We start from the raw sequence: 18,009 nt of genomic DNA, 5'->3' as shown, positions 1-18,009 counted from the left end.
GAAGACAATATTCTTCCAGTGAATCCAAAAAATACAAGAATTATAGATTCAGAACAACGTCTCAACTACAAGTTGACGCATGAACTCGTGCACTTGGCTAAAAAAAAAAGATGCCGTGTTTGTTACAAGTCTGGCAAAAGGAGGGACGTGATATATGGATGTAAAACTTGTGATGTGGCACTGTGCGCTGCGCCTTGCTACACAAGGTACCACCGAAAAAAGATATTTTGGGTGGAGAAAAAATAACCACCGGCAACAGCTTCACTCCACCTAAGAAACATCAGATGAGCAACTTCAGGATCAGAAGCCTGAAGATGGTGGAGTGAAGAAAAAATGCTCAACTGTTGATCTTCAATCAACATAGACAGGGTAAGTACACCTATTTTCAATTTTTTATCATCTATAAGAAGTTATATTATATACGTTTTGTAGAGAATTTATTTGCAAATTTTTTGGTACCAGAATGAATATTATATCACAAACTTCTATGAGTAAAAAAAAAAAACACAAAGTATGTTTGGGGGTGTGGCGGGTGTGGCTCTGGGTGTGGCGGTCGTGTGGCAGTGGGTTCCCTTTAGCCGTTGATATATCCAACACGTGGGAAATATTTGTATGTGTTATGTATATGTCTGTGTAGGGAATTTTACTGCGATCACTGTCATACAAATTATAAAATGTTTCAACAAGTATAAACATGACAAACATCAAACAAACGAAAACAATGCGTTCGTTTCTGCCGCGAACGCATACTGAGCGACGTGGTTCTATATTTGGCGCTTCTCTTACACATGCTTTGTACAAATGTTATACATTTCATCTTATAGAAAATTTTATTGCGAACACATTGGTATAAAAAAGAAATACGTACATAGAAAAGTAGGGTCAGGAAACGTATAAATGTATAAACTTTCCAAGCATGATTTCCCCCCTGTGTTTCCCCAGTGCGCTCGCGGCTAACTACTCTCCACTTCACACACTATTGCGGGTGGGCAATTACCTATATTAAACATTCATATGCATATGTCCGTGTAGAAAATTTTATTGCGATTCCAATGATACCAAAATTACCGATGTAGGACAACTGTAGGCTTCGCAACCATTAAGAGAGTGGAAACATTTTGTTGCTGTTTGGCGCTCTCGGCGAGTGATCTGCATAGTTTTTTATTTGGTGTTGATACTCCTTATGCTTGGGCGGCATTTTATAGGTATGCTCTTATAGACAATTTCATTGCGAACACAGGGATACCAAATTTAAATACGTGCGCCTTCAATTATTGTCAGGACAGTCAAAAGAGTGTACACTTTTTCGGTCTTACGCGTAGGCGCGCGAAGTGCCGAAAGCATCTAGGGTATTGATTTTTTTTGAGCACCGAGAGCGCGAAAGTGTTAAGTAATCTGTGCGTGACTTTTACCACAGTGTACCTGCATGGAACCATATAACCTGCAGCCGCCAACCGCCACTGTCCAGAGCGTGTAGCTAGTACCTCAGTACCTCAAGCTGCCAGCCGCCCTGCCTCACACTACGTGACGTCACCACCCTGACTCACCGCCAGTGCCAGTGTGTGTGTGTGTCTGTGGACATACAGTGCGCCCTCCTGCGAGTAACCCCGTGTCAAATACAGTTTGTGGGAAAGCCTGTCATCAATGGTCTCACATCATAACGAGGAAACCAGCTGTCAGGCCACCTACGAGTTCTTGCATAAATGTGCCTGAGTGAGTGAATAAGCCTACCTGTATATACAAGATCTTGTCATTGTTTTATTGTGTCTGTGTTGATCTGAGGTATCGATCACAGTTCTCACCTTCTCATACCTGACACAGGTATAGGTGAAGACACCCAACGGTGTGTGTGTGTTTATCTGTGTGGTATCACGACATTGCACTCGTCTGTGAATGTGAGCTTCACATACACCACACATTTAGTTATTGTGTGATATTATTATTGTGCATGATTATTGCCTGTCCCATTGACAGTGTATTTGTGATTTATTGCATATCATCATTACCTGAGTATCTGGTTGGAACTCTTTGTGGTCCCTTTGCATACCAGCAGTTAGGTTGCCGTGTTAATGATTGGCTGTCAACTGTGTTTAAGTTAGGTGTTTCGCAACGAGTGGATCCGAGTCGATTAGCCAGATGTCAAGTGTCTTGCTAATGCAACCATAGCCTTTCTGATGCCAATCTAAAGTAAATCAAGCACCCTTTGTATTAGTGGTTAAGTTAGTAAATAAACTACTGTTAAGCTTTATGCGGTGTTTCTGTTGAACCACTTCTGAATACTGTCAACTATTTACTCAAGCCTTCAGCTCCAGGTGTCTCCAACACAGAGTTGCCTAATTCACTAAACTATAAATGTGATGAGGACCCTAGGAGTCCCTTAAAGTGTTTCAAGCATTGAGGAGATTCCAAAGATCAACGTGGACCAGGACCAGGTGAGAGTCCTGGTCCTGGTCAGAGAAGAGACCCTCAAGGACTAACTCGACCTTGCTCCCAGGCCTTGTACGGTTGCTCTCGTATTTTCTCTGCTGATTCCGACTGCTTCGTGAAGCGTCTGTCACATGTACATTGGCGACGTACGCATTGCAGCCGGGAAAGCAAAATAGAAAACCCCACAGTGGTTCCGATGCGAGACTCGTGAGAAGTGACACCGCGAGATCCGGAAAATGCCAACTGGCAGGGTAAGCCAGGAAACCAGGAGCCCAAACCTGGCAAGAGGGAAAAATCCAAACATAGGGGCAGTACAAAAGCAGGGAAGTGAACATGGACAAAGCTCAACCTAGCCTCAACTCAACCTCAAAGCTCAACTCTGGGAGAACCCCAGCAACCGCAGAGGCCCAAGATTGTTCAACACGCCTCCACGACACAGAAGGGACAAAACAGGCCAGTCCCACACAGTGACCAAGAGAGAACTGGATCAACACCTCCAAAGGATACAAGATCAACCAGGCTGTAAGTAATACATCAGGCTACGAGCAGCTGCGTCAAACAGCCTGGGCGAACAGGCCAGCAACGAGGAGGCCTGGTCGATGATCGGGCCGCGGGGACGCGAAGCCCCGGAACCACTGCAAGGTAACTGCAAGGCAGCAGTTGGTGTCAAGAATCACATACTAAACCACACAACAAGGTGTAATGAGAGGGGCGAGGTAACACCAGAACTATTACATCCCCCTGACACTTAGTTAGCACAACACAAACAAGTGTAAACTGAATTGTACAGGGCGTCACGCAGACTTCAAGCCCTGATTAGTAACCTACACGCAAAACAATCCAACTACCCCTCGCATATATCCCCTCAGGTCAATCAACCTGAAGCGGACACAGGAGAACAAGCCATACGGACTAGAAAAACAGCTCCAGCACCAACAGCGAAGGACACGAGGGTTGAAGGAAGATGAGGAATGAGGAAAACGGGCTGCAACAGGAACGAAAGGGACAGGACCAACAACAAAGAGTCCATGTCTATGTCAGGCGAATGACAGCCGAGAAGCGGGACCAAAGAGCCAGAGCTCAACCCCCGCAAGCCAAGCTAGGTAAGGATAACTAGGTGAGCACAGAGAATCCAACATATATGGAAGGGCTAAGCCAGACACTGCAAGACGGGCAAGGAGTGACCGACCCAGAGAAGACCACAAAAAATGGGGCCTTGACCCACCATGTAACAAACAACACAGATGAACAAGGAAGGCCCCAGGAAGAAGCACGCCCGGGCCAAACAAAACACCACAACCAAACCCAAACCCGGATCCCCAGTAACAAGCCACAGCAAAATGTCACCTCCTAACATCCTAACACAGTGTAACATTTACTACATAACATTTACCTCCACCATTTTACCTCGTAACATGGCAAAGGTTGGGCTCCTTGATTAACTCAAGCACGTGATGAACATGCATATGAGAGGGACCAGATGGGTATAAATAAGAACTGCCTCGCATGGACCAATAGGCCCTCTGCAGTCACCTTTGTACCTTTGCACCTTTGCTCGTACACTTGTATCCACAAACCAGCGCCTGGCCGAAAGAGACACCAGACCACATAAACTCACCTGCACAACGGAGGCACGATACTACTCCCAAGCTTGGCCCGAGGCCAGGCTTGACTTGTGAGAGTTTGGTCCACTAGGCTGTTGCTAGGAGCGGCCCGCAGGCCCACATACCCACTACAGCCCGGTTGGTCTGGTACTCCTTGGAGGAAACAATCTAGTTTCCTCTTGAAGATGTCCACTGTAGCTCCTGTGTCATGATACAACGTAGCCGAGAGGAGTCCGGGAGCATCACCAGAGGAAGAAGGCCAGAGCCCCACCTGCAGGAGAAGAGTAGGGTAGAGGCAAATGGGGCACCCCACACCCATATGCAGGGAAAACCCAGCGTCCTCCCCATAGCGGCAATCCAGAATATCCCCAGCATCTAAGGGGCACGGACTGGAGAGACGAGAGGAGCGAGAGAGGTGAAGCACCCAAGAGAAAATGGACGCGGAACACCAGCGCTTGTGTACACCATCCACGACAAAAACTCCCACAGCGCATGTGCAGGACGAATGAGGTCTGAATTGCACAACCCTGCCCAGCAGGGAGGGTGCCAACAAGGAGTATTGCAAAAAGATTAGCAGTGCCTAGACAGAGCACGGAGAGAAGATAGAACAACAAAAGAACGAGACAGTTTCGAAAACCGAGCAGAATCATGGAAGAGGATCAACGAGTCCAAAAAGGACTGGAGGTAATTCTTACTGGAAGACGACAGACGTTCCAATAACGCGGGAAGAATCGAGGACCTTCCCAAACCCCGAGATCAAACATAAGCAAACTTAATCACGAAGGCTCATAAAGGCACAGTCGCACCCGAGACCAAAAGTCATGCAGAACCTCGATAATAGAGGAACATAACCTTGACATGACGGAGAAGTCAGGCCTCAGAGAAAAAGGGGTAGCAACAGAGGAAAGTACCCCATCGATAGGACAGAACTAGACGGACCCAAAGGGACAAGGATCTGAACCCAGGGAGGGACCGACGCCCATCAACTCGTAGGCTGGGGGGGGGGGAAGGACCCCCCCCCCCCCATAACCGCAAGCTCCACACTGAGGGTAGAAAACCCCGGCGGGGTCCAATGGGGCCTGAGGCCCCCCAAGTCAGCCTCTCCCCAACCCCAGGAACCTCCATGCCACGGGGCCGAGTCGTCCCACCAAAGCATCAAGCCTCAAGAAAAAGCCGGGTCAGATGGAAAATTACTAAGGAAGGGAGCCTCCTGGCAGACCCATACAACCAGGTTGGAGGAACAGGCTCGAATGCCTCCGTCGCCACCCCAGAAAGGAAAACCCCGAAAACCACCCGAGTCTCAAGACCAGCGAATCCCCACCCCGACCCCACAGATGGAAAGGATCCAGATGCAGGGAAGAAAAGGGGGGGGATCAGACAAAACCACAACAGGGGAAAGACAAGGGGGGGCGAGGAAGGAACAAAACCAAAACAATCAACAGAACCCCATGTGGAGTTCTATCCACTTGTTTGGCTTTTCTTTTCACCAGAATAGGGGTTTGTTTTGGGACGCTTACCTTTCTGGGTGCCTAACCCGGTTGATGGCAGACACAGAATGCTTCCAACCACACGGGGGTTTCTATAGGCCATTACTCCCTATGGCTCTCTGAGGCGGCCAGGTTCTGGCTTGTTGTCCCCGGTAGGCCCACAGAACTCCATACACATGACTGATGCCAAAGTCTGACATTAGCATATTAGCCTGGAAAGCTCCGGGGAGCTGACGGGGTTCCTCCCCCAGGAACATAACCAAACATCTAGACAGAGCAATTAATTTTCTACTTCAACCTACCTCTATACAGTTATCACAAAGCAGACAATCTTCACATGTGTGGTGGGTTCTCAATTCTGTTTGACACATTTCCTCTAAACAGATGTTGCAAGGTCGCCACTGGCTACTACAACCACCACTACCACTGCTGCTGCTGCCACCACTGCCACTTGCTCCTGTGCTAGTGTTGTTGTCACTGCCTCCTGCCTTCTCCGATGGACCACCCACCTGAAAACAAAGTTATCTGTAACTACTAAACATGTAAATTATTTATGTTTATTGCAAAACAAACTAAACTATGAAGCAAAACTAAGTAGATACAAGAAGTAGTCAAATGAAAAGAGAACTGTACTATATAATACAGTAAAGCTAATTAAAAAAAATTATGAAAAATCAGTTGAAATCGAGTGCTGAGTTTAGGTGTGCATTCTCTCAGAACTCACGGTGAAACTTCATCTGGGCCAACTGCTTTGTTCTTACTTTGCTCCACGAGCATTTTTTCTTCCCCGCTGTCTCTAGACACCTCTATGTGCTATAAATTTGAATATGTGCTCTGGAGTTCTATCACCCCTCCAGCATATTTCAGTTTCCAAAGCTCTCTTGTGTGAGAAAGACAAAGGGGGGACCTTTTCTCTAGATCCAGATAGACACAGTCAACCCAACCATCTATTTCCTGTAGAATCTCTGCAACTCCATCATAAAAACTAAGTAGATTTGGTACACAGGATCTTCCTGTTCGAAAACCATATTGTTGAATGTCGTTACTCACCAGGTGTTCTACCCATTTGGTTTTTAACTATTTTTCCAGTGTTTTGACTACCATGCATCTTACTGATATGGGTCTATAGTTTAGAGGATTTTCTCTGCTACTATTTTTAGACTGGAACTATGTTTGCCTTTCTCCATATTTTCTCCATAATCTCTGCTAAGGTTTCTTTCTTTGCACAAGGATGTCTGGAACATCAGTTGGAATGGAATGCTCAGCTCAGTTGCATATTCTTGCAGCACCCAAGGTGAAACTCTATCTGATCCAACTGCTTTATTTCTTCCCAGCCCTTAGAGTAATTTTGTCCACTTCATCTTGAGATACCACTAATGTATTCTATGTTGTTCTCTGGAAATAGCATTGAGCCTAGGTCTCTGAAAACCTTATTATGTACACAAACACACTTTGGAACTGTTCATTTAGTGTTTTGCACATTTGTTTTTCATTATCTGTAAACCTGTTCCCTATTCTCAATCTATGGATTTTATCCTTTACATGCAGCTTGCTTTTTAAAGAATTTATAGAATAGGCCTGGATCTGTTTTACATTTGTCCACTACCCATTTCTCAAAGTTCCTTTCTACCCCCTCTCCTCACTGCTATATATCTGTTTCTTGCTTGCTTATCTTGATGTTATCTTAGAGATCCTCGACCAGGCCTCATTTTGCTACACATCCCTAGGAAGCAGCCCCTAGCAGCTGTAACTCCCAGGTACCTATTTACTGCTAGGTAACACGGGCATCAGGGTGAAAGAAACTCTGCCCATTTGTTTCTGCCTCCACCAGGGATCGAACCCGGAACCTCAGGACTACGAATCCGAAGCGTTGTCCACTCAGCTGTCAGGCCTCTTGTGCTGGTATGTTATGTTTGAGTACTGAGTGAAAGTGCTGATATGTTTGCGAGTTAGGCCTCTTCCAATATTGTAACCATTTTCTAGTCTTTTTCTCTCTAAATCACAATTTCTGTTTAATTAATCCGGATTTCCAACTCTACATCTTTCTTTTTGGTATAATTTTTTTTTTATTTCAATTCATATATTTCACAGAATTTGACATACATCTCATTTATTTCCTTGCTAGCAACAAGTCTTTATAATTAAATTCAGTAAAGAATTTTCTAAGTTCCCCATAGTGTCCTCTCTTTAAATCAAATTTATCAAATATTTCAATTTCGCCTTTCTCTTCTAGACTACATTCCATAGCATACTTAATTTCCAACAGGACACGGTCACTCTTTCTCAAAGGAGGAAGGTACCAAGTATCAAGAATATTAAAACCAGAATTCACGAAACATCACTTTCCTTTATTCTGGTCACCTGCTTAACATGTTGATACATGTCTCCAAGATAAGGTTTAGAGGAGACATTCATGTATCAACACATGGTATAAGCATAAGCAGCATGCTGTGTAACAAGCACAAAAGTCATATTTCCAAGGGACTACTAAGTTTGGAGACGTGACAGGAAAACTAGGAAAGGGGGCGGTGTGGCTGTGCTGGAGAAAGAACACCTGAAGGTAAGAATTAATAATCGACAACCTTCAAGAAGTTGACATAATGGCATTGCATGTCTGGAATCAGGATGATAATTGTAAATTCATACAGCCCACCAGCAAGCAACACATGGATAAAGGAGGAACTAGATGACAAACAAGAGGGGCCTTATAATAGCCATGAGAGAGTATAGTAAAAGCAGATAAAGATAAATCCCGATTCTTGGTACTGAGGTACTTCAACTTGAAAGCAATAGACCAAGAGGCCTCTAAAACAAGAACAAGGGACATTTGGACAGACAGATTTGTAAGCCTCATTCTGGAGACGACATGTATCAACACGTCAAGCAGGCCACAAGAATGAGGGAAGGGGATGTCAATACTGGATCTAATATTCACAAGGAAAGAAGAAGAGATATTTGACATCCAGTACCTTCCTCCCTTGGGAAGAAGTGATCTTGTCCTGTTGAAAATTAAATATGATTTGCAATATAATCAAGAAGAGAATGGGGACATTGAAACCGTTGACAAACTCGATTTCAAGAAAGGACACTAAGGGGAACTTTGAATTTTTTTAATAAGTTTAATTGGACAGACTTATTGCTAGGCAAGGAAGTAAATAAGATGTATGCCAAGTTTTGCAAAATATATGATGAAGAAACACAAACATTCATACCTGTTACGACCCTGGGTTCCTCAAGTGGAAACCAGAGGTCAAAATTGAACTAAATAAGCTACGTTAGATTAGCAAGACGCAAGTCGACGTGTCTTTGTTCGTATCTTCCCTGCCAAACGTAGGACGAATCTTGTTGCTCACAAGCATTCAGACTCTTGAGCTTGTTGTGGATTAAGTATAACATTGTTATAAGATTAACTACCCTGAGAACGAGGAAAGTAACAATATGTTGCATAGGGGAAGATTTTAATGCATTTAGCTGCACGATCAATTAGGCTCCTCCCGGCACCACCACAATGCGGGAGGCCTGAGCTGGTCGCTGGAAGCGTGCTTCTCTGGCTGGCGTTCGTGGTGTCGAGACCTAATCTGTGGCTGCACCCCTACTCTGTGGCTGCACCCCTACTCTGTGGCTGCACCCCTGACTTATTTCCCTTACCTTAAGTTTCTGTACCATTAAGTTAAGTACGGTGTGTTTCATGTGTACCTACTCTGGTAGTATAGATTGGTGAGACCTGGGGGTAGTATTTGCCAGTGTTTTGGGTACCCCTAAGTGTTGTGTTTTTGTATTAGGGTACCATGTGGTCTCACTACCCTAAGCTGCATCCAGCTTCAGTGCTTATCCAGTAGTACTTTACCCTAGCATGTTCACAGTGTAAACCTTGTATCCTGTCTATGTGGACCAAGGCTTTTAATGTAAGACAGTGTGGTAAAGTAGTTATTATTATTGTTATTGGTGTGAGTGTGTATGGGGGGTTGTTAAGGGGTTAATAAATAAGTAAGTTAGTAATGGAGTATCCCTTCTTCCTGTGTGGGAGTGCTATGATCAACCTCTAGTCTGACATGGTCTAGTAGCAAGTTATTATTACTGTGGATAGTTTATTTTGGGGGCCGGGCCTTTTAGTTCTTCCATATTTGATAACTCTGTATTCTAACTACCCTTACCCCTTAATAGTACTAGTTCCCCCAGAGCAAGTCCACCATTCTCATAACAATACCAAAACAGATATGCAGGACGAGAAAACAGGACTAGTTCCACAGAAATTGTGACGGGGGAGCCAGAGAGGATAAGACAAGAAAATGGGTTCAATATCGGAAGAGGCCTAACCCACAAAAATACCAGCAATACAAGCAAGAAACAATTACACAGCAGGTAGAAGAAAGGCAGAAAGGAACTTTGAGAAAGGTATAGCAGACAAATGAAGAACAAATCCAGGCCTTTTCTATAAATTCATTAAAAGCAAGCTGTATATAAAGGATAAAATCCAAAGATTGGGAATGGGGAACAGGACTACTGAGAATGAAAAAGAAATGTGTAAAATGTTAAATGAACAGTTCCAAAATGTGTATGTATAAAATGAGGATTTCAGAAAGCTGGATCAAATACTGTACCAATTCCAGAGCATGCCATGCAATATACAGGTACATCAAGACGAAGTGGAAAAATTACTCAATGGGCTAGGAAGAAATCAAGCAGTTGGACCTGATTGAGTTTCACCTTGGGTGCTGCAAGAATGTATATATGAGCTGAGTATTCGACTCCAATTAATATTCCAGACATCCTTGTGCGCAGGAATCTTAGCAGATATACAGAAAAAGGCAAACATAGTACCAATCTATAAAAATAGTAGTAATAAGGAACCTCTAAATTATAGATCCGTATCATTAAAAAGTGTGGTAGTCAAAACTCTAGAAAAAATAGATAAAGCCATATGGGTTGAACACCTAGAGAGTAATGACATAACGACGGACAGACAGTATGGTTTTTGAACAGGAAGATCCTGTGTAACAAATCTTCTTTGTTTTTATGATAGAGCAGCAGAGATACTACAGGAAAGAGATGGTTGGGTTGACTGTCTATTTGGACCTAAACAACCAGCGTTGAATGTAATGAAACGCCATTTTCAGAGTGAGACCCGGAGGCTTCCCGGAGCTATACCGGGCTGATGTGTATATATTAGACAGTGGCAACAGTCAATCGAAGGAGTTCTAAGCCTACCGAGGACCAGAGCCAGAACCTGGCCCCCTAAAGAGTGGCACAAGGAGCAATGACCTAAAGACACCCCCGTGTAACTGGAAGCAGTCTTTGTCTGCCATCTACCAGGTCAGGCTCCCAGAAAGGTAGGAATTCCAAAACAAACTACTGCTGGTCAAAAATTGCAAACCAAAAGCCAAAATAGCAAACAGAACTCCCCAATCAAAAACAAGGAAACAAATATGACATCACAACCGCCGCACATCCGCCTGTGCAACCTAACCCCCTTTTCCCTGGGAGGGGGAGGGGGACGGGGAGAAGGAACAGACCTCCACGCCAGCAACTCTTCTCAGTTCAGAGGCCGAGTATCAAAATTGCAAAAAAACGCTGACGAGAGGGAGGGAAGATGCCAGGGAGGCTCTGGGTCTCACCCAGAAAATGGCGTTACTGGCAGAAAATTACATTCAATGCTGGTTTTCTGTGGAGAACCCCTTCGGTACCCCGGAGCTGCCTAACCAAAGATAACCAAAGGGAGATACCAGCAGCACTTAAATCTGCAGATATAGCTCCGTTGCACAAGGGGGGGAGTAAAGCCTTGGCAAAAAATTATAGGCCAGTTGCACTAACATCACACATAATAAAAGTGTTTGAAAGAGTGATTAGGAATCAAATTTCTAGTTTTATGGAAAACAATGAATTGCACAATCCAGGACAACATGGATTTAGAGCGGGAAGATCCTGTCTGTCACAGTTACTCAACCACTATGACAAAATCACAGAAGCCCTAGAAGAAAAGCAAAATGCAGATGTTGTATACACAGACTTTGCAAAGGCGTTCGACAAATGTGACCATGGGGTGATAGCTCACAAAATGAGGTCAATGGGAATAACTGGAAAAGTAGGACGCTGGATACTCAATTTCCTGTCGAACAGAACACAAAGAGTAACAGTCAATCAGATAAAATCGAGTCCAAGCGATGTTAAAAGCTCTGTACCTCAAGGTACAGTCCTTGCACCGCTACTGTTCCTTATTCTCATATCTGATATAGACAAAAATACACGTCACAGCTTCGTGTCGTCCTTTGCAGATGACACAAAAATCAGCATGAAAATTACCTCTGCTGAAGACATTGAAAAACTACAAGCAGATGTCAACAAAGTTTTTGATTGGGCAGCAGAAAATAACATGATGTTTAACCCTTAAACTGCGCAACGCGCCTGCAGGCTCACGTCTGGTTTGCGCAACGCGCCTCCGGGTATTTGTATTTTTCACGTTCCATTCAAAACTCCCGCGGCTACATGGGGTTCACATCAGCTTCCTCAGGGCTCTTGTAAACAGACGCCATCTTTAAAAAAAATCGTGGTCCACATTCCCGGGTGTGGGAGCCTCAGTAGTGTGTGAGCAACCAAGGCTGGTGCTCGCAGCATGAGCGCACAGCACTGCTGTTCAGCATGTGACCACAGCATCGCCTAATAATGCCAAAATATATATATAACTTGTATTATTTAGCTATGATAGTGTTATATTAGAGCCTGAGTGTGATAATGACTGGGTACAATGTTCAAATATCAGTGATTCAATGCTGTTCACGATGTTCACAGCGCTAGCCACAGCACCACAGCATTATTTCGTTCATCTAGGAATCTTCAAATGATTTCTAAGGTTCCTTTTCAAAATAAACGTGTGGTCAATTATTCATTTACAGGAATTAGTGACCAGGATTGTGATAATAGCAGGATTGTGGTTATAATTAGCGTTGTGCGTAGTATTGTGGAAGGAGGAATTTTGATGAGGGAGGGCGAGAATTGAGGTAGCCTCATTGTGTGTGTGTGGCTGCCACTCTTGTTTTGCTCACCATACTAGCTTATTGGTTCGCTATGGGCAACACATATGTACATGGGTATATATAGTGTGTGTATATAGTGTAAGAACAGCAACAGGAGAATGTTGAGAGGAGCTATTTCGGTGAGGGAGGTGACGTAATCGTAGCGTCGTCTGCTGTGTGATTTTTCATGCAGTGTATGGTGGCCACTGTACTGTTTGGACACAATACCGGCTTACTTGCATAGTTCTGGTAAATAAAACATGTAGATAGGCATATAGAACATGTGTAATAAGAACTATAATAATATGGTGGGAGGAACAATGTTGGCGAGTAAGATGTTGGAGTGAGGGAGACTGGCTGGGTGTGGCTGCTCTCACTCGAGGTGTTCTGAATGTGTTCATGGTCAAATGCTCATATTGGCCCATACGAGGCAGCTGCTATTGGCCCATACGAGGCAGCTGCTATTGGCCCATACGAGGCAGCTGCTATTGGCCCATACAAGGCAGCTGCTATTGGCCCATACAAGGCAGCTGCTATTTGGCCCATACGCGGCAGCTGCTATTTGGCCCATACGAGGCAGCTGCTATTGGCCCATACGAGGCAGCTGCTATTGGCCCATACGAGGCAACTGCTATTGGCCAATACGAGGCAGCTGCTATTGGCCCATACGAGGCAGCTGCTATTGGCCCATACGGGGCAGCTGCTATTGGCCCATACGGGGCAGCTGCTATTGGCCCATACGGGGCAGCTGCTATTGGCCCATACGAGGCAGCTGCTATTGGCCCATACGAGGCAGCTGCTATTGGCCCATACGAGGCAGCTGCTATTGGCCCATACGAGGCAGCTGCTGTTGGCCCATACGGGGCAGCTGCTGTTGGCCCATACGAGGCAGCTGATATTGGCCCATACGAGGCAGCTGCTATTGGCCCATATGAAACAGCTGCTACGCGGTGTTCTGAATGTGTTGATGGTGAATGTATATAGTGTGTAAATAGATTGTATATATACACAAATTAGCATGATACATAGTAAATATGTGCTGCATATGTGCGCACAAGTTTCATGCACGTAACACAGTGTCTACGGACAGTACGGATGTTGTACTGCGATATTATAGTGTACGTGTTCATTATACATTGGATTGGCACATAAAAACAATGAAAATGTATTTGGAAAGGTGCGCAAAAAATGAACGAAAATATATTCGCGGCAACTCGCGCACCCCGCCCCGAGCGCCCCACCGCCCCCAAGAGCTTACGGCACGGGCGCACGGGGAATGATGACGTCACGCCCCAACTTCCGGACCCCATAGCAGCCAAAGTAAGTACAATTTCGACTTTTTTTTTACATACCCATACTGAGGGAAGGGTTTTTGACACTTTAAAAAGAAAAAATAATTTTTTCCAGAGAATTTATTTCCTGCGCACTGCGGGGGTGTCACATTTGGAGGCAACGCAGTTAAGGGGTTAACAGTGATAAATTTCAGGTACTCAGGTACGGCAAAAATGAGGATCTGAAACATAATACAGGGTACAAAACACAATCGAATCTTCCCATAGTAGAAAAACAGCATGTCAAGGATTTGGGAATAATGATGTCCGACGATCTAACGTTTAGGGAGCATAACCAAGCAAATATCGCGTCAGCCAGAAAAATGATCGGATGGATTACGAGAACTTTCAAATCCAGGGATCCCATCACAATGGTTGTACTCTTCAAGTCACTTGTGCTGTCCCGTCTCGAGTACTGCTCAGTACTCACTTCCCCCTTCAGAGCAGGAGAGATTGCTGAAATAGAGGGAATACAGAGAACATATACGGCACGCATAGACGAGATAAAACACCTAAATTATTGGGATCGTCTCAAAGCTCTCCAAATGTACTCTCTAGAAAGGAGACGAGAGAGATACCAAATAATATACACATGGAAAATACTGGAGGGTCAGGTCCCAAATCTACACAGTAAAATAACAACGTACTGGAGTGAACGATATGGAAGAAAATGCAAGATTGAACCAGTGAAGAGCAGAGGTGCCATAGGCACAATCAGAGAGCACTGTATAAACATCAGGGGTCCGCGGTTGTTCAACGTCCTCCCAGCGAGCATAAGAAATATTGCCGGAACAACCGTGGACATCTTCAAGAGAAAACTGGACGGTTTTCTAAGAGAAGTTCCGGATCAGCCGGGCTGTGGTGGGTACGTGGCCCTGCGGGCCGCGTACCCACCACAGCCACACCGCGTACCTGCCTCTGTGGCAGAGCATCCTCTGCCACAGAGGCTGTGGCGCACAAATATCAGCAAAGAGCCACAAACGGACACAAAACATGATGCACCCCCCGGCCGAACCAACCAAGCATCAACCACCCAAGGACCCCTTCGGAAATCAGCAGACTCATTCTTCGGCAGAAAAGAAGGACACGGCTACAAATGAAGAAACTACCACCAGGACCGAAAGAGCAGAAACCCCTGCGCCGAAGAAGAGCATGAACCTCTCCGACCCGATCTCCAGAGGCCAATGCCAACAAGAAAAAAGCCGAAGAAAAACAGTCCTGAACTGAGAGGGCCACCACAAACCGAGGAGAAGAGACAAAAAAAGAACACCTGGTCCAACGACCAGGATGGCTCAGCCAGCGCATGAGCAGGACGGAGGTGAAACAATGCCCGAGTAAGCTTGCAGAACGGAGCAGAAGTGACATCCACACCAAATGCAAGCTGCAGTGGCTCCACCACCGCCGCACAATACAAGGCATAAGACGACGGTCCTGAAACAACAAAGAGAGAAAGGACAAATCAACTTAATCAGAAATCAAAGACAAGCTACAAAGAGACAGTACCAAAAGGACCGCCAGAAAATTTCATACTGCTGTCGAGACGAAACTAGCAGATGGGTCACCATCAATGAAGCCACCTGATCACTATACAAATAGTGTATCCAAGTGTCTCCAAGTGAGCAGGGACCTGGAGCAATAACCAAACCTGTGGGAAGAAGTATGGGTAACCCCACCTCCACCAGTCCAGCCGAAAGGCATCGATCCCGACGGCCTTGCAGTCTGGGAAGGGCGCCACATAAAATGGAAGATGCCTCGACCACATAGATGCGAAGAGGTCCACCTCTGGGTGCCTGTACGTCTGGCAGTGTCAACTGAATGATTCGGCGTCAACCATCTATTTCGTGGACAGGGAAATGAACCAAAACAGACCGTCTGCCAGAACGTTTGACACCCCCTGAACATGAACTGCCAGGAGAGCCAAACCCCGAGAACTCAGCAGACGAGTCACTTGAAGCGACCAGCCCCAAAGAACCAAGGACCGCTTCGAACCCCCCGGTTCAGACAATGAACCACTGGGGAGCAGTTCGAATGGAGCCGGATCGGACACAAACCCTCCGAAGCAAATGCCGTACTGCCGCGAACTCCCGCGCCGACCTGTGAGCCCGATGGTAGGACGGACCCCACTGACCCTAGCCAGCTTGGTGATCACTGGTCACTAAACCCCAGCCGAGAGACGAGGCATACGTGAACACATCGAGCTAGGGCTCAGGGAGGCATCAAGGGCACAGAACCCCGAAAAAACCCCAGAGGGAGCCGGCAACGTAGCAGCCGATGCAAGGCTCCCGGGATCCAAACCTAGCGATCGTGAGAGTGGCGGAAGGGACGCCCCTGAAGAAACCAGAACAGCCGCCGAAGCCGGATCCGACCCAATGGGAAGACCAGCACGCCGATGACCAGGCTACCGCACCGCTGCTTGAACAACCGACATGTGACCCGGGTGCCCTTCAAAAACAGTCGTACGCAGGACCGCAGCCGCAATAACGCCGCTGGAAGGAGAGCCAAGGAAACGGTCCAAGAGTCCCACACAAGACCCAGCACAGTCCAAACCTGAGAGGGAACGAAATGGGACTTCCTTCAGTACACCAAGAACCCGAACTCGGCGAGCTGGGAAAGAACCAAATCCCTGGCGAGCAGACACCCGTATTGGCTGGGAGGCCACATCGGCCAATGGTCGAGGTAACCCAGAACTCGAACCCCTATCAGAGGCTAACAAGTCACCACGACCAGGGTAAGGCGTGTGAACACGCGAGGTGCCAGATCCAAACTGGAAGGAAGGCAACAAAAGCGGTAAGCCTGTCGCCCCATGACAAATCAGAGCCTGTCTCTGAACTCCGGATGAATCAGGACGTGCCAATATGCATCCAGGAGGTCCAGAGACACCATCCAGGCACCCGGTGCCAAAAGCAGCCAGACCCGAGACTGCGCGGTCATCTGAAAGGAGGGCCAAAAGACCCAGGGGGGATCAGACGGGACAAGTCCAGTATGAATTGCAGATCCGCACAGTCCCGTTTCAGGACTGAAAACAGGCAGGACACCCACACCAAGATGACTTGACAGAGAGCAGGGGAAGAGGCCCACCCTGCTTGCCCCGATACCCCCGAAGGAGGAACGAACGAATCAACGCCACCGCAGGCCGGAGGAAACAACCCGAAATGCCTACGAATTGTGGGACCAGGCGGGACCAAAGAGCATATGCCTCCCCCCCCTATCACCCCGTCAACAGGGCGAACCGTGAAAGGGCCGACGACCCCTACAAGAGCCCAACCGACGATCAGAGTGATCACTGCCCCGATGAGGGACAGTGATTCAGGACTGGTCCTTCCTGTGGAAGGGCCAGTCCTGAATCTGGCACTACTGGCTTACGACAACTGAAGGAACCCCGAGACATGGTGCAACCCTTTTGGGCAGGACCACCATGCCCCCTCCCTCCCTGGCTCACACACCACCAGCACAGAGCAACACCACCAGTAAGCAGCACTGCGCAAAGAGTGGAGCGTAAAGATCTGGGATACCTCCCCCCCCCCCCCCCCCCCCCCCCGGGAAAGGTGTAGAGGGGGAGTTGCGCAGACGGATGTGCGGCGGTTGTGGTGACATTTGTTTCCTTGCTTTTGATTGGAGAGTTCTGTTTACTAGTTTGGCTTTTGGTTTGCAAATTTTGACGAGCAGTTTGTTTTGGAATTAATACCTTTCTGGGTGCCTGACCTGCTAGATGGCAGACAAAGACTGCTTTCAATTACACGGGGGTGTCTTTAGACCATTGCTCCTCGACCCCTTCTTGAGGGGGGCCAGGTTCTGGCTCTGGTCCTCGGTAGCCCTCGAACTCCTTCGATTGACTGTTGCCACGGTCTAATATATTCACATCAGTCTGGTACAGCTCCGAGGAGCCGAAGGGGCTCTCTACAGAAAAGGCTTTTGACAGAGTCCCACACAAGAGGTTGTTTTAGAAACCGAAACATGGTGGAGGGGTGACAGGGAGACTTCTGACATGTATGGAAAATGTTCTAACTGACAGCAAAATGAGGGCAGGAATGAGAGACAATGTATCTAACTTTAGGAGTATTACTAGTGGAGTACCAGAGAGTTCAGTTCTTGCACCAGTAATGTTCATCGTCTACATAAACAATCTACCAGAAGGAATACAGAATTATAT

At 46.5% G+C, this 18,009-nt stretch overlaps 1 protein-coding gene across 1 annotated transcript in view; it reads right to left on the bottom strand.

Annotated features, from left to right (window-relative positions):
• Nucleotides 1-18,009, bottom strand: part of LOC123760115 (uncharacterized) — a 226,604-nt gene that overhangs the window by 77,144 nt on the left and 131,451 nt on the right. Inside the window, 1 exon segment of the mRNA XM_045745600.2 lies at nucleotides 5,821-6,027. Coding sequence (XP_045601556.2) covers nucleotides 5,821-6,027 — 207 coding nt within the window.

Source organism: Procambarus clarkii, chromosome 16, assembly GCF_040958095.1.
Source record: "Procambarus clarkii isolate CNS0578487 chromosome 16, FALCON_Pclarkii_2.0, whole genome shotgun sequence".
Classification (NCBI taxonomy): domain Eukaryota; kingdom Metazoa; phylum Arthropoda; class Malacostraca; order Decapoda; family Cambaridae; genus Procambarus; species Procambarus clarkii.
This window is presented reverse-complemented; position numbering and strand designations above follow the sequence as displayed.